Source organism: Magallana gigas, chromosome 9 (assembly GCF_963853765.1).
Source record: "Magallana gigas chromosome 9, xbMagGiga1.1, whole genome shotgun sequence".
Taxonomy (NCBI): Eukaryota; Metazoa; Mollusca; class Bivalvia; order Ostreida; family Ostreidae; genus Magallana; species Magallana gigas.
The window spans coordinates 20,055,230-20,076,728 of NC_088861.1; the positions used below are offsets into that span (position 1 = coordinate 20,055,230).

Sequence of the window (21,499 nt, forward strand, 5' to 3'; positions counted from 1 at the left end):
ATTTTGAAATAGCCCAAATTTTATCAGATAAAGTATGAAACAGCAAAGCCTGTAGCAAAATAAAGAAAAACATAGCACCCTTAGATCAAATCTAAGTCCTCAGATGAAATTTCCAGAAAGCTTAATATCACTGAGCACTACTATATTTATGTACAAAATTAACAGAGTGACATACTGTAAGAAAATCAAAGGGAGCCCTTTATAATAATATTTTACGATGATTTATTGAACACATTAACCAACAGTAAAGAAAATTTCTCATGGACATGGACAATATAAAAATAAACATTAAATAGATAAGACATACATGTAGACTTATCACAGGCTTCAATTGAAGGAAGATGGCAACATGTACATGTAATTACCTATCTCTTTCAGTAGTTGTTTCAATTTTTTTCCAAATAAAGTTAACAAATATGCATCTGTATACAGTATGTATATATGATACAATATCACAGTACTTCTTATCACAATTAGAGGACATCACAGCTCAATGAAAGATATATTTTGAAAGTCAACCAGCAAATAATCTTCATATGAAATGTACCAGTTATCAACAACTAAATCATTTGTTGGATAACGTACTCTACATTTGGAGGAAAAAAACCCAGCAAACGAAGTCAATTTTATATGACTAGTCTTCAAAGCCAAAAATTGAATCCATTTCAAACCAGGAGTCTTCAGTTCTCTTAAGTTTGGCCAGCTTTGAATTTTTCTTCTGATTCTTGAGCCTCTCTTTGGGAGAAGTCAGGAAGAACTTCCCTTGAGGTTTAGATGGGGCCTTTCTGATATTCTGAGATTTCTCTGATGAAGCAGTCTAAAAGAAAGAAACATTATTCTATACATTCTTTCCAGTCTCTCTTTCTCAACAAAAATAATAAATAAATGAAATTTTCAAAATAAAAGTAAATACATAACTTATTATAGTTATGCACAAATTTTAAAGTATAAACGAATGTACAGGCATGTAATATCATATGAACTATACCTTCTCATAATCACTATCAATCTTTTGAGTTTTGGTTGCTTCATTTCTCTTTTTCTGTTTTAATTAAACAAAACATTTTTTAAGTTTTAAGATTTTTTTTTTATTATTCTCCTCCAGATACGAGTACATGTATATCTAAATATTGTATGGAATTTATGCAGTGTTATGCTACATGTGGTACAAGTAATTATCATTATGAAAGAGAATACAATAATCAAGCTTTATAATAAAACTTACTTGATTTGTAGCTGCTGAAGCCCTGGGCACACGATTCAGGGCCAGTTGTTTGGGATTGCGTGGGTAGTTGTCATCACTATCATCATCACTTTCACTGTCCACAGTCCGGTCAGGCGTTTTTACCCTTGGAGATGGTTTCAACAATAATGGGGTCATCTTAGGAGTTGTTGATTTAAGTCGACTCTCTATTTCATTAATCTGTTAAAAAATTAATTTCTATTTTGTAATATCTTCCATATTACTCATCTTTAAGATGTACACACGAACATGTACATGATGTATATACATGAACTGACTTTTATAACTAATATATCCTTTCAAACATGACAATTTTATTAGATAATACCTTACCTCAACTTCCATCATCTCTGAAGATGAAGAATCAGAACCATTTTCATCATCAGATGCAAAAACCACCCTCCTCTTTTTGACAATTGAATTTCCACTCTCTGCTTTCAGAATACTCCTCTGAGGAGTCTTCAGTGCTGCTAACATAGGAGTAGCAGTCTTGTTTGCAGTAGGGCTTGGTCTTTTGATATTTTGTTTTTTCTGACTTGATGGAGTGTACTTTGGAGTAGTGCACTGTTTTTGAGTTCAAAAAAAAAATATCTGTTAGTGAATTCTGGAAAACTCTATTTTTATTTAAAGCAAATTATGTTTCAGCAAACTTGAAATCATTTTCCGTAAACATTAAAACTATTTCTATTTCTTGAATATTGGACATATATTACATTGGATTTATTTACTGTAAGGACTTTAGGTGTCATCTTGATATTGCTGACTTTAGTTACAGCTTCATCTTCATAAGGAACAGTGGAAACATTGGGAGTGGATGAAACATTTTCTTTAATATGAGACTGATTGCCATTTGCCTTTTTCTTAAGCTTCAAAGATGAGTTAGGTTCTCTTTTCTCTACTTTCAGGTCATTTATCTTCGTCATTAATTCCTGTATTTCTGATTCCTGCAAATGATATCAATACCATTTCAATAATATACAAAAAGCCTTTGAGAAAATTTGCCCCAAATGTTAACAAAAGTACATATAATTTCTTACCTTATCATGCAAGTCATTTTCAAATCTCCTCAGTTTTTCCTTGTAGTCTTTGTTCTCTCTTTCTGCATTATTCTGGAAATTTTTAAAACAGTTATCAGCATTTTGCTAGACTTAAAATGTACACATAATATATATATTGACACAAATTAATGCATATATTGTATCAAATTAAAAAAAATGGTAAAACAACTTTTCTTAAATGTGTGAAATGAAATAAAAAAATAACACAATAAAACCAAGCTTTTAAGATTGATTGATGGTTGCAGTTGGATAGGAGTAAAACAGCAATCAATTCAGCAATTTTCATTGTACTTGTAGTTAATTTGTTCAATAAATTATTTCAAATTCATACCATATCCTCTTCACAAGACTCCATTTTTCTTTTAAACTGGTCGATTTCAGATTGCAATTGTGTCAACTCTGTATCTTTCTGTTTATTGTAAAAACAAAAATGTCGATTAATACACACAGAAACTTTAACATATTACAAAAACAAGAGGCCCATGGGGCCACATCGCTCACCTGAGCAACAATGGGCGTTCAAAAGATATTGTGCCATATGGTCCCTCGGTAGAAAAACAAAAAATAAATATTGTAAAGTATTCGAATTTTACACTTTTTTTGTATACATGTAATCTTTGACCTTTGACATTGTACCTTCATGAAATACTATTTTTTACCAGAATAAGAAAATTCTACGCAAGATATAAAACTAAACATTTGGTAGAGGTTTACTGTTAAGTTGTTAACTTCCAAATCCCTATATTTTCGTTCTGCCCCCCCCCCCCCCCACTTTGTAAAGCGATCAAAATATATGAGTGCATATAGTTACATTTTTTTCATCAACTACTCACTACTTACTAGTTATTGTTTTAAAAAAAAATAATAGTTATTGTTTTTTATTTTAAAAACCCTACATGTATAGATGTGAAGAAGAAAATTGTACCTCAATGTGCTCAATTTCTCAAATTAAAAACATTCAAAAATTTTATTTGTCTTCTCCATTACAATTAAATGACTGTTATTTACTTCGCGTACAAACCAGGATAATTTTCCGCTGTGATATTCTTAGGAATAGCGATAATTACTTTATCCCCGCAACAGAAATGTGTCAGAAATATGGAAACTGTTTTAAAGATGTCGTTTTTATTTACTCGTGTCTGAAAAACTATCAAAATTGATGTAGATTTCACATTATTTATTGTATAAAGAGAGGGAGAGTAGATATATACAGAATACTGTGGAATCATTAAATTTCGTGGGGGCCAATTTTCGTGGATGACTTAAATTTTACAGATTCGTGGGGACGTAATTTCGTGTTTTCATATATATCTACAAAAGGGAATATGACTTTATTACCCTAATTCATCAATTCGTGAAGGATGTTATTTCGTGGATGAGAGGTACCCAAGAATTCCACGAAAAATGAGCCACCACGAAATCTAATGATTTCACAGTATCATTATTTTATTTTGTTTGTACAAGTATTTAACATACTCTAATTCATAGAGATTTTCTAATGTTCAACCAAAATTTCAGCGTCAATTGTAGAATTATAAGCAAGATACAGAGCTCACAGTTCGCCTAGGTTTGATTCATATTTTGTTCACATGAGTTTATTACATTCAGCTTATGATTTTTAACTTGGTATTTCCTATTCAGCATTTAAAATGGAAAAAAAGAATGGCCTAAGATTTTATATTCTTTTATTCACTCAATACCAGTTCACTGGTATTTGAGGTTCAAAATCAGTTTATACAAATGTACACAAACACAGTGAATGATCACATGTACAGTAGGAGTAATAATGACGAAAAAATGTTAAGTTTACAATACAATAAGATGTTAAAGTTGGTTTCTGAACGAACAGACTTTGAAAATTTTCTCAATAAATATTGACAAATTTTTTACTTTTTTAATCTTTAGTTTTTAAGATCTGTGTACAAACATAGAATTGTGAGCAAATCTCTGTATCTTGCTTATAATTTGAAGCTTAACACTCAAATATGGTTAGTGATTAGAAATTGAAAACAATTAAACACAAGAAACATTCACTATAACAAATAAAGAACACAATTTATTTTTTCGAAATGAATCATATAGATACATGTATATACCTACATATTTCCGTCAGCAATGTCAAACTTTATTTAAATTGAATAAACTCGAGAAAATGCCGAGCATCGCAACAAAACCTATTGCATTAATCTACCATTACGCAAAAGATAATGCCGATCGAATTACCGGTAGAATGAATTGTATTTCATTATTTTTTAATACATCAGATTTTGCTTAATTTGCGCAGGTAAACAGTTAACTGTTTGATTTACCAAAGTCTCTGTTTGATTTGATACGTAAAAATCACGAAATAATACAGACGATTGTTCCCAGGTTACAAGCAGAAATAATGAAAACGAAACGAAAATCGGAACAAGCTAACACCAACGTCATGTGTGAAAACTGTCAACGCATTGAAATATTTAGCCTCAATTTACTTCACAAAATCGGCAACGATATATTTTGCATGTTTCAAAAATTTCCCTTCATACGCGAACTGTTGCACAACAAGCAAATTCATCATAGTCAGATCGACCCTTTTTCTTATAATGTCATGGCTGCTTTAAACAAAGAACCTCGTTTTAGATGTATGGAATACGAGTCTAGGTAAAATGGGTATGCAAAATAAAAGCCAAGGCAGATCGACAATCGTCAATTCCAAATACGCATTATTTTGCAGCAATATTTACAGCGAATACAAATATACTAGTCCATCAAATATCCTGATATTTTAATGAGATTGGCAGATTAATATCTGCCAATCTTTGTTTTGCCCAGACCAAGTCTTGCCTACCCATTTTACCGGATGCCGGATTACCGGATGCCGAGCCCGAAGCTATTAAACTGATTGAAACACCCATTTCCTTTATTATTATTTTCGTAATAACTCAAATTTGACACAGAATTAGCACTTAATTTTTGCAATTTATATTTTCCTTCCCATAAGGATAATTTATGCTAAACTACGTTGAATTGGAATCAGTAGTTCTTGAGAAGAAGATTTTTAAAAATGCACCCCCCTTTTTCTACATTTTCAAGGTTTTCTCCGCTTTGAATAAAGATCGGACTTTTATTTTTGCAATTTATATTCGCCCTCACATAAGGATGCTTTGTGCCAAATTTGGTTGAAATTGGATAAGCGGTTTTAGAGAAGAAGTTCAAAATGTAAAAAGTTTACAGACGGACAGACAGACGGACAGACAGACGGACAGACGGACAGACGGACGACGGACAAAATGTGATCAGAATAGCTCACTTGAGCTTTCAGCTCAGGTGAGCTAAAAATAGGAAATTTCATGTACATGTGTATACACAATTCAGAAACATTTACACATCATGGTTTTGTGATATACCTTATCAATGCTCTCTTCAAATTTCTTCACTCTTATGTGCAAGTCTTCATTTTCTCTTTGTAAAGACTTCTGTTTTTAAAGATAGTAGGAAAAAAATTGAATGACACATACTATTCCAGTATGTAGTTTTTTTTAAACTAAGAATATAAAAGAATCACTTGAATGAAAGTACATGTACTAATTCACGAAGTTTGTCAATTTTTAAAGCTAAAATAAACATGCACACTTTAGGTTTTAAAAAATTTTTACTCCCTACAGTGTAACTTTTAAATGCACTACTTTCAACCATAAATGTAATTTTTTTTTACTCACCACACTTTCATTAGATGTGTACAAAAGACTTTGCATTTGCTCCATTTCATTCTGAAGTTCAAGCACAGCTGCATCATTCTGTTATATACATGTATATAAAAAAGGATTATTGCACTAACAAACAAACAAATAGGAAAACAATGCATTGTTAGATTTACTCTGTATACTGTAGGTAGAAGCACATATTTTCGTTGGGTCAAAATTTCGTTGTTTTAAACCAAAGAAAATTTTATTGGCATTTAATTTCGTCATATCGTTATCACTTTGTATTCACTAATACTTGGGTTAAAATTTCAATATGGATTTAATTTTGTTGATTTATACTGCCAACGATAATATCGAAATGAAATCCTCAACAAATATTTCTGCTTAATACAGTAGTACATATTCTGGTCAATCATAAATATAGTGACATTGTACCTCAGACTTTGATAGGTCTTTGTGTCTACTGATTTCTTTCTTTAGATTCTCTATTTCCTTGTCTTTGTCCTCCACAAGCTTTCCATTGGTTTGGTGGAACTTCTCCATGGTTGACATCAGCTCCTGTATCTCATGTTCACACCTCTTCTCTGTGACCTCCTTCTCCTTCAGCATGTCATCAAACTGTCTCTTCATGTCCTTCACCTTAAATACCATGTATACAAAAAAAGAAACATTATTGTGATTTGAGTAACTTTTTTGTAAAGTATAATTAAAATCCAGGCTTCACATCTAGCATCATAACAAAACAAAATAAAAGCAACATATTTTATATTCATCCATAAAAACTGAATGTCCGATAGTCACGATACACATATATCATATGTACCTCCTGTTTGGCATCTTTGGTGAAGTTTTTCTCTTTCTCCACGCTAACTCTCAATTCCTCACATGCAGCCTGCAGTTCTTGTAATTCTACATGACATCTGTCTTTCTCGCCTGTCAGTTCCTCAATTTCTTTGTCCCGACTCTCATTTGCTTTTGTTTGGGAAGTTAACTTGGATTTCAAGCTTCTTATCTAATGCAGATAAAGAACAAAAGCTTCTGTCACATTAAAATGGTATTTATACATATTCATTACGTTAAATATCTGAAGACTATGCAATATTCTCCCAAAACAATCATTAATATAATAGTATTAATATCATATTTCTGACGATTACCTCTTTTTCTAGTTCCTTTGAATGTTTATTTTTAGCAGAAAGATCATCCTTAAGACTCCTCATTTTCTGTTCCAGCTTTCCAGTTTCCTTTGACATTGTTTCTAATTCTCCATTTAGATTCTTGTCCTGATCAAAACACAATAAAGTCATTACATGATGGGTTAAATACAGTTGAGAGAAAACTCAAGAACTTCTTTTTATACCTGTTCTTCTTTCTCAGATTTTAAAGCTTCATTTTCTTCCAAAGCAATTTCCAGCTCTTTCTGTACATTGTCAAGTTTTTCTCTGAGGGTAAAATTTATGTTTAAGTACAGTAGCAAATATTTTTAGTTCCACATTCGAAACGATAGATATTTCTTATACTTGAATGGTACATGTATTTCACTTACTCATATTGTTTTTCAGCTTCTTTTAACTTTTCTATCTGACTCTGCAAGACTTTCTCTTTTTTTGACAGAGACTTGAAAATGAAATCAAACATATAAACTCAAGAGGATAAAATGCATTTTCTTTAGGAGAATAAACAAAGATTTAGTTGATTTGACATCTTGATAATGAAAAGAATTGATAGTTAATATGTTAATCTCTATTATGTGCATTTACGGATAAATAATTAAATCATGCAAATGTATTTTGTAAAATCCAAACCATTTCTAAAATTTATGAAACATATTAAATCCTTAACAACTCAGAACTCCTGGATCTACACACACATATAATTTTGTAAATATGTACTATGTCATCCATACATACCTTAACTTCCTTATTAAGTTGATTGATCTCAACTTTATTGTTATCTATTGCTGAATTAAGGCTCAATATCAGTTCCTCGTCTTCTTGGATTTTTAAATGTAGGTTCTCATTCATTCTTCTAAAATTTTAATCATCAATTATACCAACAATATACACCATGAAAATAAAGTAAACTGAAGACTCTCTCAAGATGAAATGTAAATTTATAAATGTGCTACTTTATTTAAAGCAACAAGAGCACAGGACACTGCATTTTAATCAATTTAATGCTATTTTAACATTAATATCCATTTCATTTCACCACTCTGTTTGAATATATATTTATAGATATATCATGAATACCTTTCATCGTCAAGCATCTTTGAAATATTTGCAAGTTCCTCAGATTGGGCTGAAGATGCATCCATCTTCTCTGCATATAATTTTCTTATGTCTTGAAATTTTGCCTTGAATTTTATGTCAAAATCAATTTAATTCAACATCATTTATAGCAAGGATAAAACTTATTGATTAGTATTAAATTGCACAAAAGATTACGGTAAATTAAATTTGTTTCTTTCCATTGCGATAATATAATATGACATTGTATCAAATTTGTTTGTCAGAAATTATACTTCTCTTGCAAGGACTTCTTGGTTCAGTGCATCTAACTCTTCTTTGATCTTCTTCTTTTCTTCTAACAACAGTTCATAACTGTTGTTAAGACTCTGCAATTCATTCTACAAACAAATGAAATTTTAATGTACATGTTTGTTCAAATCCTTCTCTACAAGAAAAAAATGTCCCTAGCTGGGTCAAAATACAGTTCAATATAATTCTATTACCTGGAAAGTAACATGTGCAGTGTAATTTAATATCATGCCAAAAGGGATAATAGATTATAAATTATATATATATTAAAACATAACCCTGTTTTTGTTTTTTTATCTTTTCAATATATTCATTTATTAATCAAATTAAAAAAATTTAAATTCCGAAGTGTTTACAAATTTAAGATACCTGGTGGTCAAAGTTTTCTCCCTTGTATTTTGCTAATTCTGAACTTAGTTCTCCTATTTCAGCTGTTAAGGATGCTTTTTCTGTTACAAGCATTTCTTTTTCTTGAATCATGGCAGTCTTGAATCATAATAAAATTAAGATGATAAACATACACCTTTACAATCATAAAGAAAAGAATAACACATTCTATGAGTTTATGAGTCTGTAAATGAAATTATTTATTGTTGAAGTTTCTTATATAATAACAATAAAATTTGGGTTTCTGATTTTTTAACTGTACTGATAGTCTCTTAATTACAGAAACTATTATAATAACTACTGTGGAATCAATAGAATTCGAGGTGGCTCAATTTTCGTGGTATTCGTGGGTAGCCCTCACCCACGAATTTACATTCTCCACAAAAACTAATTATAAAAGATTTAGTTTTCCTACTGAAACTGAAAACCGACGCATCCACGAAATTACAACCCCACGAATAAGCAAAAATCCCACAATCCACGAAAACTGACCCCCATAAAATTAAATGATTCCACAGTAACCAAATTGCAATAATTTTGATTTTATTTCAAACAGAAAACAAAACTATCTTTACCTTTTCTCCAAATATTTCTTGTATTTTGCTTTCAACCTCACTTTTCTCCATTGTTAAAATATCTGAAAATGTTTAAAATCACACATATGCAATCAACCATGATAGGGTACAAATAGAATATATCTATATATACATGCAATGTAGTTTAGTACTACACAAGTACCTTTTGCACTCTTTAAATCTTCCACCAAGTGTTCCATTGTCCTCAGGGAAGTCTCCAGTTCTGACACCCTGTAAATACATGGTTGGTATATATCTCAGTTCTATAACTTTCATCAAAAGACTTTGAGCAAGTACGATCACATATTATGGTCGATCACATATTACGGTCGCTGTAGATCACTTAAATGAGTTCATGCAAACTCATGCACTTTAGTCTGAGTAAAATGAAACCATGGCTCAACCAGCAGAGGGACTCTGGTAAAGTTAGTTTTAAGATGGCAGAGGAAAGCAAAACCTCCAAATTTTGCTTTAAGGTCATTATCCATACGTCACAAAACAACGTCTGACGTAATTCACGCGTTATTACGTCTTATCCGTGCCCGATCTAATTGAGACCTAACGTTAAAAGGCGTATTTCAAAACAAAGAAATCAAGCTGACATAGAAATTGATTCAAAACAAATATATCAAAAATCCTGGCAACTGCAATCAATTAGGCCCACCGGGGTATTAATCAGCGAAATAACATGACTAGGTTGTGTCGATTGCGTACTCGTTTTGAAAATACAGACCGCTTACTTTTGTGCTGCATAAACATCAATCCATTATAAGGTTGAATTTAATCAAATTCTTTTAACATTAATCCCTGAAAGTCCATAAACATCCAAAATGAAATCCTGATCGAGATCTATATTTCAGTGCATAAGGGATATAAAAACACAAGGGGAAATAATTTGACCTATATCATCTTTATCCTATTCGCTTAGCAACGAGCATAGATTTGTTTTCCACAAAAAAAATGTTTTTAGAAGAATTAAAAACCATGCGCTGAAGAGAAGTTATTTCATTATAAGAACAGTCTTTAAAAACAGTAAAAAAAAAGTTTGAATAGAGGTTTTGTCTTGAAGGCATATATCAGGTAGTTCGCATTATCCACGCATGTATCCGCAATTTCTAAATACCGATCTCGATCCATAATACTAACCGATATCCAAAGAAACCATCTTTTGCGATTTAAATGATACAGATTAATCTACAGTTTGTTTAAATCATATTTTCTATTTAACAATAATGAAAACATATTTGTTTAGAGTTATGAAATAATTAACCTATGCACAGTTTTATTTTTACGGATCTTTTTTCAAAATATATATTTCAATGATTTTACCAAAAATATGCCAATTGTGATCCTGTAAAGGCCGGTCCCTTGGGTAATTTTATTTCCAATTGATTAATGGCGTTAAGATGTAAAAAATATCAAAATTTTAGAGAATTCTGTACGTAAATAAAATCATAAGAGCTTATATTCTCTTTGAAAATTTATTCATTTTATCTAATTTGTATGCAGATTTATCTATTTTTTGATAAATAAGCAAGTGTAACATAAAAATTTTTGTTTTGAAATAATAATTCCTTTATTTTACATAGGATATAAGTCAAAAAAAGAATTTGTAAAAGTCAAATTTCAGGCTTAGGCTTATATTCTTTGTGTATGAGAAAAGCGCCATTTCCGCAATCGGTTCTATTTTTAGCAACGGCCCTAGCTTTTATAATACCGATGGACCAGCCAACAGGGTAAAATTTGATAAGAACATATCCTCAGATACACGTTTGAAAAATATGAAAAAATTCTGTTCGCATTTTATTTATCAAGTGGGGTATGGACCATTACCTTAATTTGTAAAATCAGCACAACATCCGCTAAATTTTAGTGTAAACACCTAGGATTTAATGCATTAACATGGTATTGTACTTTCCTTTTAATGGACAATAAAACTATGAATAGGAAGTGACATCTTTCTCATTATTTTTTTCCATGCATCAACCAATATGCTTTTAAACATAGAAATGCGCAACATAAGTTTTTTTTTACTACTTAGTACAACTCTAGTGAATGATTGAACTCACCTTTTCTTTAAGAATTTTAAGTATGATATTACCTTGACCTCTCTTTATCCAATACACAGGTTAAGTTTTCAAGATGACATCTAAGAGTATTTACTTCCTCAGTGTATGTACATTGGTTTGTTTCAAACTTCTCCTTTAATAACAATTGACTGTTCTGGCTTTCTGCTAAAGATTTGCTTGTTTCTGTCAATTTTTCCTCCAATTTTCCATAATCTTCCTAATAAAATTTGACATTTGAAAACTGTTACAATGAAGGTTAACATCAAAGTAAAACATGCTTATAATGGAGTGCCAGGAATGGGCGATTCTGCCTTATTATAAATATAATTCATCATATGTATTAGTTTTACAATATGTTAATTTATAACCCACAGGAAATAAAAATCACTTCTGAATCACCTTTAGCGCCAATTCATTAATACATGTCTTTGCTATAAGCATGTTTTACTGTATTGAGTTGTTTTTCATATAAGTAATCAAATTCTGTAATTTGATTACAGTGAATTCATTTGGTTTTTTCTGATCCACTGCTATAAGTAATTTTTAAAAGAACATGACTGTTTAGAAATTGATCAAACCATTATTTTATTCAGTCTTTCTCCAGATTCTGTGATACAGCTCTGTTTTTGTTCCAACTCACAATGCAAACTTCCTATCTCACTTTGCAATCCATCTTTGAAAAATACAAGTACATGTAGTTATATATGAAACCTTGTAATAAATAATATGAAATCTCTAAGCTGTTCTAAAATTTCTAGGTAATGGATCATCGATCTATCATTACTATTAAAAGTGTCAGTTTATAGAATTTATAATGCATGCATGTACTCATCCATTTATGTGCCATATACATGTATGTACATTAACTTTACAAATATGGCATTACAAAGCATTTTTCAGATGTATTTCAGTCAAAGTTCATACCAGTTACATTTAAACAATACAAATCATTATCAAAAGGGCCACATTTTTATTGATAGAATGAAAGGAACTTTGAAAGTACCTGATCACAGATTTAAGGAATTTTGTTAAAATTTAAAGTCACTACGCATCTTTTAAAACTAGTTGGTACTCTTTGAATGCTGCGTTAGAATGGGGGGGGGGGGGGGGGGGGTAATAGATATTTGCATAAACTTTGACTTTTGACTACCATTTTTACCAGCTAACATTCCTTAAATAAAATTATGAGCCAGAAAAGGGCAAGGGTAGGGGGGTTGAAAATATGCCCTACAGAAGGATTTAACTAAGGAATTTGCTATCATTTCTTTGATTCGAGTCAAAGATTAATACATGCCCCTTACCCAAGATAAATAGATTTTAACACATAATACCTATCACGGAGTTCATTTTATGTATTTGATCTTCATTCTTGCAGAGTTCTGCTCTGACATCACGAATCTCTTCATCTTTCTCATCACACTGTTTCATCAACTCATTCAACTGTTAATTAACAATAATAATCTAGTGCAATTTTATAGAAATTAATTAAAACTCTTTACTAGCAATAAAAATATTCCTTGGAGCTGAACACTACTTGTAAAAGGCATTTTCTGTGATATTTTTCTTTCATTGCAGCTATACCTACAACCCCTATATAATTTAAAAATGCAGACCTCTTAACAGTTTAAAGTATATTCATAGTAGGGGTCTCACGAGTGAGGATATAAAATCTTGCATGGCTGTCTTACTTGGTAGCTACATGTATTTATGTGTAGTGTGAACATCAATGTTAGCTGGAGTATTCAAAACATTCTTACTGTGGTTTTCATTTCTTCTTTCTGATTTTTTAGTTCTACTTGCAATTCTTCTCTTTTATTCAACTCTGCTGTCACTTTAGAATCAATAAAGAAATATTCATACATCATAAAAAGAACAGGAAATGCATGCATATTACTTGTAAAGTAAAGTTTAAAATATAAACCATTACTCACATTTCTCAGTTAATTCTTCTTTTTCTTTCCTTGATGTAATATCAAGGCCATTAAACCTCTCGGACAATTCCTTAAATTAAATATGATTATACAGAAAAAATATCTTAAAATGACATCTGTACCATAAAACTGACAGGGATCAATAATCAACACTATAAAAATATAATTATAACCAGATGTGTAATATGTAATCAACTGTATTTGATATTGTATTGTATCAATTAATATTTTGTATTAAATATACCTCAAATTGTTTCACATGTTGCTTCTCAAGGTATTTCAGCTCAGTTCTCTCTGTTTCACCTAAAACAAATGCACCAAATATGTTTAAGACTTACTTCAATTAGATGTGTAAGGCACTAGGTTCATTATCAAATACATCCACATTCAAAATTGTATGTTATTATACCTTAGTGATTCGAAATCTGACTGGTTTAAATGCAGTTTAAAATCCGTTCTATTACCCTATGCCATAGCAACAGACTTGGCAACTGGTAACACAACGTATTGTTACATGTGCCTAAATTATATGCACATACGGTTATCGTAGAATTCACATCATTCCTATAGAAGTCATTTGAAATAACGCAGTTTAATTAACTAAATAAAAGCAGTAAAGTTTTCTTTAGAATTAAGATAATGCTTAGTATAATAAGATAAATAGTGCCTGTTTGGGAAGGTAACAGATGAAACTGATATTCGAAAATCACTGACAACCTCTAGCTGCTTCGCGTCGATTGACAATGGATTTCTCATGGGTGTCAATTTCAACTGTTACCCCCCAAAACAGGCACTATTTTTATGATATATAAAGCAAGATGTATATGTAACTTACACTTTTGTAATCGTTCTTCAGTTACAGCTGAATGGTCTTTAAGAAGGTTACACATTTCTCTCGTTGCATCTATCCTGAAACAGGTAAACTTGATAAAAAACATGTACACGTATATTTTACATTTAATAATCAAATTAAATATAAAAGTAAGAATTTTTGGATCATGCACTCTGTTGGTTTTATGAATGAAATCTTATGGGGCAGAACTTTTCAAAAGGAAAATTTGAAAATGTATTGTAAACAGGATACAAAGAACCTGTGGAGAATTTCCTCTCTACTGCTAATTTCTTCTTGAAGTCGGAGACTAAGGCTTTCATTTTGAAGCTATATATAAGATAAATTGTGAAAATGACATATTGTTCATCCATTTAACTTTTGATATTAACATACCTGTTATTTATGCTTTTCGAAGCTACTACATGTACAATCCCTGACACGTTCTACTTTCCCATTTTTCCATGTGTTCATTTGTGCACTCCATTCATAAAGTGCTCACCATGGCATGCATTCGCAATGCGTTTACATTGCGCTCACCGATCGTTCAGCGTTCACTTATAGTTCAGTCAATCTTCATTCATTTTCATTCGGAACTCCAAAGTTATAAGGATCGGTCTTTGAGAGTTACAACAAAATAAGGAAAGAATGTGTGTGTAAAGGTAGAAGGAAACTTACATTTCATATCAGAGACATCATTTTAATTAGATTTTAATTTGTAGAATTCAATATTTAATCACCACCCAAGTAGGAAAGTAGAACATTTCAGGGACTGTACCTGAGAGAAGCTCCCATATACCAATTTTAATTAACAAAATGAGAGATTTTGACTGTCAACAACAATTTCTCAATTGAAAAAAATAATTTTACAATTTTCTCATGATTTGCATTTGTTTGGAATAAAATTTTATCTATAGATATGACTGCCATTTTGGAGGGACAGCTTGCTTTAGTTGGTGCCTTCAGAATTTCATTTTTTTGTTTTCTTGGTTCAATCCAGGGAGCAAAACAACTGTGTCACGTACATAATAGTCAATAGTATACAAGTAACTGAGTTTATAGAGCTATCAAAAGTTCACCTGAAGCTCAAGGATTGACTTTCTTAGGTTCTCAATGGTATGTGTAGCTTCTTTGATTTTCTTGTCCTTAAAAAGAGAATTTGGTAGATCTTGTTTAAAAAATTTTAACTGATTTTGGTTTATTTTTTTAACACATACATGTAAATAGTTCTATACATAATCGACTAAAGTGCTAAAATGAATTTTTTGTACTGATCAAACTCAGTTACAATTCACAGATACCGTAACAATACTAAAACCTACTTTTTGCTTGATCTCTATTTCAGTTTGGACTTTCCACTTCCTGATGCGATCAGCTTCCTGCTGTAGTTTGACGTGTAGAGAGGAGATTCTCTCATTGCTCTGACCCTGTTCTTGCTGCTGAGACTGTTCATTTTCTGCATCATAGCATGCAAAGATTACATTATGTTTTATAAATTTATGTACTATAAAATTCCCTGTTCAGGCGTATTTCATATAAACCAATATTAGATCAATTTAATATACCACCATGTAATGGATCCGGACAGTTATTTATTATATTTATTATATCAATAATTACCTTTGTAAATTTTGCTGTTATCTAATTATAATAAAAAATGTGCAATGATCCAAATGAATTATGAGTACGATCTGAGTAAAATCTGACATCACAATATCAAGGGAGAGAACTCATGTACTCAACAAGAATATGGAATATACAAGTATTCTATTGTGCCTGCATGGTTGTCACATGAATGTGGTTAACTTATAAATAAATGTTGGGTATAAAAGGTCAGGTACTTTGAGTTTTCTTTTAATTTGATGTAATTTTTGGATTGGTGATATAAACAACAAATACCGGTAGTATATATCTAAAACTACATGTATTTATATGTGCATGTACCCAGTTAGCTGAAGAAAATGCAGAAAATGGGTTTTTGATAGGGCATCGAGATGCAGGCCGGTACATTTACATCAATTATAACCAGAACACACCACTGAGTGGATAGAGTGAGCTATTATATGGCCAGTGCATGAAAAAGAAATGAGCTGCATGAAGCTGCTACATGTGTATTAAATATTCTGCATGAAGCTATTAAATATTTGCAGAGAAAAACTTTTTGACAGCATCGTAAATTAAACTTCTTTGCTCTCATAGTCCTTTAACTGCAAAAAATTGGATCAAACCAGTAAATTTACCTAGCTAGGAATTCAATTACCATTCAATGAAGTTAAGGTACTTTTTTGAGTGTTGCGCAAGTTTTGGTTAAAACAAAGAGAGCTAATTTGTGCCTCATATCCTTTGTATTTTGTTGAGAAATGTGAACGAAACAAACGAAAGTTTATTCATTATGTCATGATTAACACACTAAGTTTATTGTGTAAAAATTGTAAAGGTAGATCAAGCAACCCAGTTAATATGGCATGCCAAATTCACAAAAATGAGCAACATGCACAGTTTCACATTTGATATACTAAAGATGAGCTCGATTTGTCAATACTGATGTTCACCTAGTGTAGATGACTTATACCTTATAATCCAGTGAAATTTGGTGTAACATATAGTTTTAATATGGACTGCTGAAGAGTTCTGATTTTAAGATAATTTTTCTCTTTTTTATAGCTTTTGAAAATAATTTTTGTAATCTTATATTAATTAAGGAACATACTTTACTTAGGAGAGACATAATGCTTAGCCAAAAAAAAAAAATTATTGTCAAGTAAAAATAAATAATTATAAATTAAGTGAATTTACTTAATTACTTTATAACTATAAAGTGTATAATCTAGCTGGCAAAATTACTAGGGAGCTAAGAGCATCCACATGCATTGACAAACAAATAGGTTTAAAACTATCTTTTCATACTTCTTAATTAGTACACTAGTTGTACGTGTATTTTTTGAATTTTAATGACAAAAACATATGTTTTATTGATAAAAAATTTGTTTTTGATCCTGTGAACTTAAATGAGTAAGAAATGATAATGTGTCAATGAAGATATCTTGGAAATTTATGATTCCTTTCATTAATTTCAATTGTACTTCTTTCACAAGTATATGTTTTTTTTATTAAAAATAGGCAAAATATGCTGCATAAATATCTTGGGACAGACTACTGCAGTATAGCTCATTATTGTGAGTTTGGCGTACCATAAATGACCATATCATAGGACTCAATTAACATATTAATTTTGTATGTATATATTTCATTAAGTAAACCAAAAGACTAATTGACTCAAAATTAACCCTCTCAAAGTAATTACAGTACTGCTATTTTGAAGGACATTAATTCAGATATTGTTTTGACAGGTTAAGATATATATATGACGGTTTTTATAAAACAATGTCATATCCACTATATTACAATTAGGCCAAAAAAAAAAATATGTGTGTTTCCGGTTTCCCGACCGACCCTATTTTTTATGCGCCGACCCTAACACTTTTTATTCCAAATCCAGATTATAAACCGTAATTGGTTTAAACAATAGTCTTTACAAATCAGAGTTTAAAAAACGCTTTTAACAATTCAATAGAAAACACCACTTATCAAAGCGTTTTAAAGATTTCTAAGTGCAGATTAACAGCATGGATGAAAGTTATCCTTGGTTATTTTAGCTAAATTATCAATGCAATAAATAGTTTTAGGGCAGTGATGTGTTCAAAATTAATATAATAAAAGATGTACATGAAAAAAGCAGAGACAAAGTTTTTTTTATTATATTTCTGGGTGTGGAGACTGCAGACATCGTAAGTCTTTGAATAGGCCCAACAATCATTCACATTATAAATATGATTTTAAAATGCTGCATTTCAGTTGCAAAATTTCAAAAAATAGTCTTAAACTATTAATGATGTATTCATTTTTTTTTTTAAATTATTGAAAAGATTTAATTCTAAGGCTCTCATCTGATCAACCAGAATTTCTTCTGTTTATGAATGCACCTACAGTTACGATATTAATGTCTACTGTTATGTCAGTTGACCAGGCAAATAGAACTAATAACTACTATATAATATATTTGTGGTAATGAGCATTATACTCAGTTAATCTATAGTGGCTGTCATATTTATATGTTCTATTTACATGAAAATAAAATCTTCATATACTGACATTCCAAATTAATCTTAAGTTTAACTAGAACTGTCCTAATGGGACTAATACCCCCGCTAGGCTAATTTCAAATGGGACAAATAATTGAATTGAATAATAATTAAGGTTTGGAACACATAAAAAAAAAAATTCTAGAATTTAAAAAAAAAAAAAAATAGTTAACAAAGAAAAATCAAAATTGTCAGAATTTCACTGTAAATACATATCTATAACAGTAATACATTTACAAATGTATGTATTTGATGATATATTTTTTTAATTTAATTGATTTAAAGAAAAACCAACAAAATGACAAAAACCCCTCCCTTTGCAGTGAATAGAAATACCGGTAGCCAAGCAATGCTCTTCTGTTGATAAAACTTTCAATATCTTTCTAATAAGAGTCTTGACAGATGCAATTACGGGTAGTTGTTTCAAATTTTCCTCACTTTCTCCTATGGCACAATTGAACTCCATATCAGAAAATTGATCCCATAGGACTATGGTTTTCTTTGATGAGCTTGTTAAATTTAATAAACTCCCAAAACATTACCATAATTACCATACTATGTAAAAATATGTAAAAAAGAAAATTTAATATTACAAACAATTTTAAATTGCCAAAACACTACAATCATATCAGTAATTTTGAATTTCATTTAAATTAATGCCCAATAGGGTCACTTCATCAAATTACTTGACAAATAAATTTAAACAACCTCTAAAAATAGTTTAACTTCTTTATCAATAATTGTATTATTTATTTCCTTATAATGATAGACCTTTTGGTTTACATGAAACAGTTTCAAAATAGCCCCAAAACCATCACCCATTTTACAGATTATCAATTTCCCCTAAACACATGCTCCATCTGAACCATGGCTCAGATAATGGCTCCCTTGGGACAAATGAATTCAGCCACACTTGTCTTTGATGTTCTCATTAGCTCCTAAGAATTTATCACTGACAAACAAAAACTTTGCATTGTCAGTTGATAGAATACTTATAAAAAATAATTTTTTTTATATTAATTAAGACATAAAGACAAAAAACTCCATCTGGATGTATTTATATAAATATATTTTAGAGTGTTTTCTATTAATTAATTAATAAAATCTGTAAGGATTACCTCCCTTACTTTTCAACATTAGTGTACAATATATAGAATAAGGAAAATGAAAACTGTCATAAAATCATTAAATCTTGTCTGATCTTAAAAAAAATTGCAGGTGCACATCTTCAGATGGTGTTTAACATATGTACAAATTTTCAAACTGTTCCATGCAGTAACAAAAAATTCTATAGGGGGGACAAAGTTGCGTCTACAGACAGACGGACGGACAGACAGACGGACAGGGTGAAACCAATATACCCCCCTAAACTTCGTTTGCGGGGGTATAATAAAGCTTTAATTCTGTAACAGTAGTCACTATTCACAATTGCTCCACCTGTAAAATACATTTTATTAATGTATAGAAAAATCATATGCTAGGAAAGGGGAAAACTGAAAAGCTCATTTAAAAAAAAAAAAAAAAAAAAAAAAGCCGACCTACCTACCCTATTTTTAAATCTGATGAAATAGGAAACGCACATATTTTTTTTTTTCCCTTAGTATGTGACGGTCAAACCGGTTCGAATACCGGCACCAGAAAGCTCAGTTGGTAGAGCACCTGACTAGAAATTCAGGGGGCCTGGGTTCAAATCCTGGTCTTGTCCATCATTATTTCTCTCATCCCGTTACATTTGGTGCTGTGACCAACCCCTGGAACTGACAGGTTGGGAACTCCTGCCAGGGGAAGAGCCTGGGATGATCTTCAAGGGCAAAGATCATTTAAGGGGGGAGGAATGTGACGGTCAGACCGGTCCGAATACCGGCGCCAGATAGCTCAGTTGGTAGACTAAGAGCATGCACCTGATTAGAGATTCAGGGGGCCCGGGGTTCGAATCCCGGTCTGGTCTCCTTCATTATTTCTCTCATCCCGCTACAAGTATGTATATATAGTCCAATCCACACTTTGCAAAAGTTGTTCCCCTTTGAGGGGTAAATTAAAAGTTTAAAAGGGAAAAAACAACTTTTGCATTCTTTATGCAACCAAATAGTTGGGCGTCTTCTGAAGAAATCTCTTGGAAAATTGATTAATTCCTTCGATGTGTGGGTTGCCCCAACTTGGGGCAATCAAAATTCACAGCGGAAACGGATGGCTTATGTCAAATGATGAAGTTACAACCCTCTAAAGTACAAAGGCTACTATGAGAAATATATGGGTTTTTCCCCAAAGATAGCGGCCAAGGGACATAACTTTTGTAAAATGTGGATAGTTTACCCAGTGTGTTGCTCTGCAAAACAGCAGCGTAGCAGTTATATCATGCAGTTATCTCATGCATAAGAACATTGTTAGGTATGAATTTTGTTGTACATACCTCTCACTTTATTGATCTGAAATTGTGCTGAATTTTGCTGGAACTTTGGGTGCACTTGTACTTGGGATGCCTGTGAAGTCTATGAAACAAAGGGAGTCTGTTTATGCTAATAATTTCAGGAGTTTAACTGTTAGAAATTAAAATTTAACAAAATTAAAGTTACAAATTGAAAACGCAAAATGTTTTACCTCAAACCGGTTTTTTTCATTCACATTTTGTTCATTGAAGGAAAGGGGTTTAAAAAAAGGTTGCTGTTTTTCTCTCAGTTGTTGCATCATAAGAAATTAAGTTAAAATCTCCTTCTTTTCGACGTTAACACCTTACATCTGAAAGTATACAAAATTCACATTTAAAGCACCGGAGTGTTCTTAAAATCATAATGATTTCATCGTGACCATAACTTTACTTTCCATCGTCTGCTTCAGATTCTTCGGAACACCTCGCAATACAGGATAAGCCAATAATTTTTGCAGATTGTTTAGAGTTTAAAAATTTGACTGAAATGTAACAAGCATCATTTTTCAGATTAGAAATTTGGAGCATTTGTGAATCTCCCACAAAATGTTAAGTTTTAATCATAATTAACTTCTTGACAACTTCGATGAAATGCAGAACTCCATAGTATTGGT

General features: G+C 31.2%; 1 protein-coding gene across 4 annotated transcripts; it reads right to left on the bottom strand.

The window, feature by feature from the left end:
* Positions 1 to 205: 205 nt before the first annotated feature.
* LOC105336094 (synaptonemal complex protein 1) lies at positions 206 to 21,334 on the bottom strand. Of its 4 annotated transcripts, XM_034478449.2 has the most exons (33): positions 21,277 to 21,334; positions 21,059 to 21,196; positions 20,871 to 20,949; positions 15,641 to 15,774; positions 15,398 to 15,463; positions 14,581 to 14,648; positions 14,325 to 14,398; positions 13,734 to 13,792; positions 13,490 to 13,559; positions 13,316 to 13,389; positions 12,890 to 12,998; positions 12,137 to 12,231; positions 11,591 to 11,775; positions 9,653 to 9,720; positions 9,490 to 9,551; positions 8,897 to 9,013; positions 8,512 to 8,616; positions 8,240 to 8,343; positions 7,898 to 8,015; positions 7,534 to 7,604; positions 7,348 to 7,429; positions 7,145 to 7,270; positions 6,811 to 6,999; positions 6,423 to 6,626; positions 6,003 to 6,080; positions 5,691 to 5,759; positions 2,633 to 2,710; positions 2,281 to 2,352; positions 1,957 to 2,187; positions 1,577 to 1,807; positions 1,226 to 1,423; positions 989 to 1,042; positions 206 to 817 (listed from the first exon to the last, which is right to left on the bottom strand). In XM_034478449.2, the coding sequence occupies exons 2-33, from the start codon at positions 21,146 to 21,148 to the stop codon at positions 635 to 637; spliced, it is 3,543 nt and encodes a 1,180-aa protein (XP_034334340.2). In that variant the 5' UTR covers positions 21,149 to 21,196; positions 21,277 to 21,334; the 3' UTR covers positions 206 to 634. The 4 variants fall into 4 exon arrangements, with proteins under 4 accessions (XP_034334340.2, XP_065926634.1, XP_065926633.1 ...); XM_066070562.1 differs by lacking the exon at positions 21,277 to 21,334 and having other exon boundaries at positions 1,972 to 2,187; positions 21,059 to 21,255; XM_066070561.1 differs by lacking the exon at positions 21,277 to 21,334 and having other exon boundaries at positions 21,059 to 21,255.
* Positions 21,335 to 21,499: the final 165 nt, after the last annotated feature.

What these genes read in the sequence shown, in the direction of transcription:
- LOC105336094 (XM_034478449.2), bottom strand. Translation starts at nt 21,148, where the DNA reads ATGATGCAACAACTGAGAGAAAAACAGCAACCTTTTTTTAAACCCCTT. An exon ending in TGAAGAACGATTACAAAAGT is followed by an intron (nt 13,793 to 14,324) that starts GTAAGTTACATA and finishes CATTTGTTTTAG; the next exon opens with GTGAAACAGAGAGAACTGAG. An exon ending in TTGGATAAAGAGAGGTCAAG is followed by an intron (nt 9,721 to 11,590) that starts GTAATATCATAC and finishes ATGTATTTACAG; the next exon opens with GGTGTCAGAACTGGAGACTT.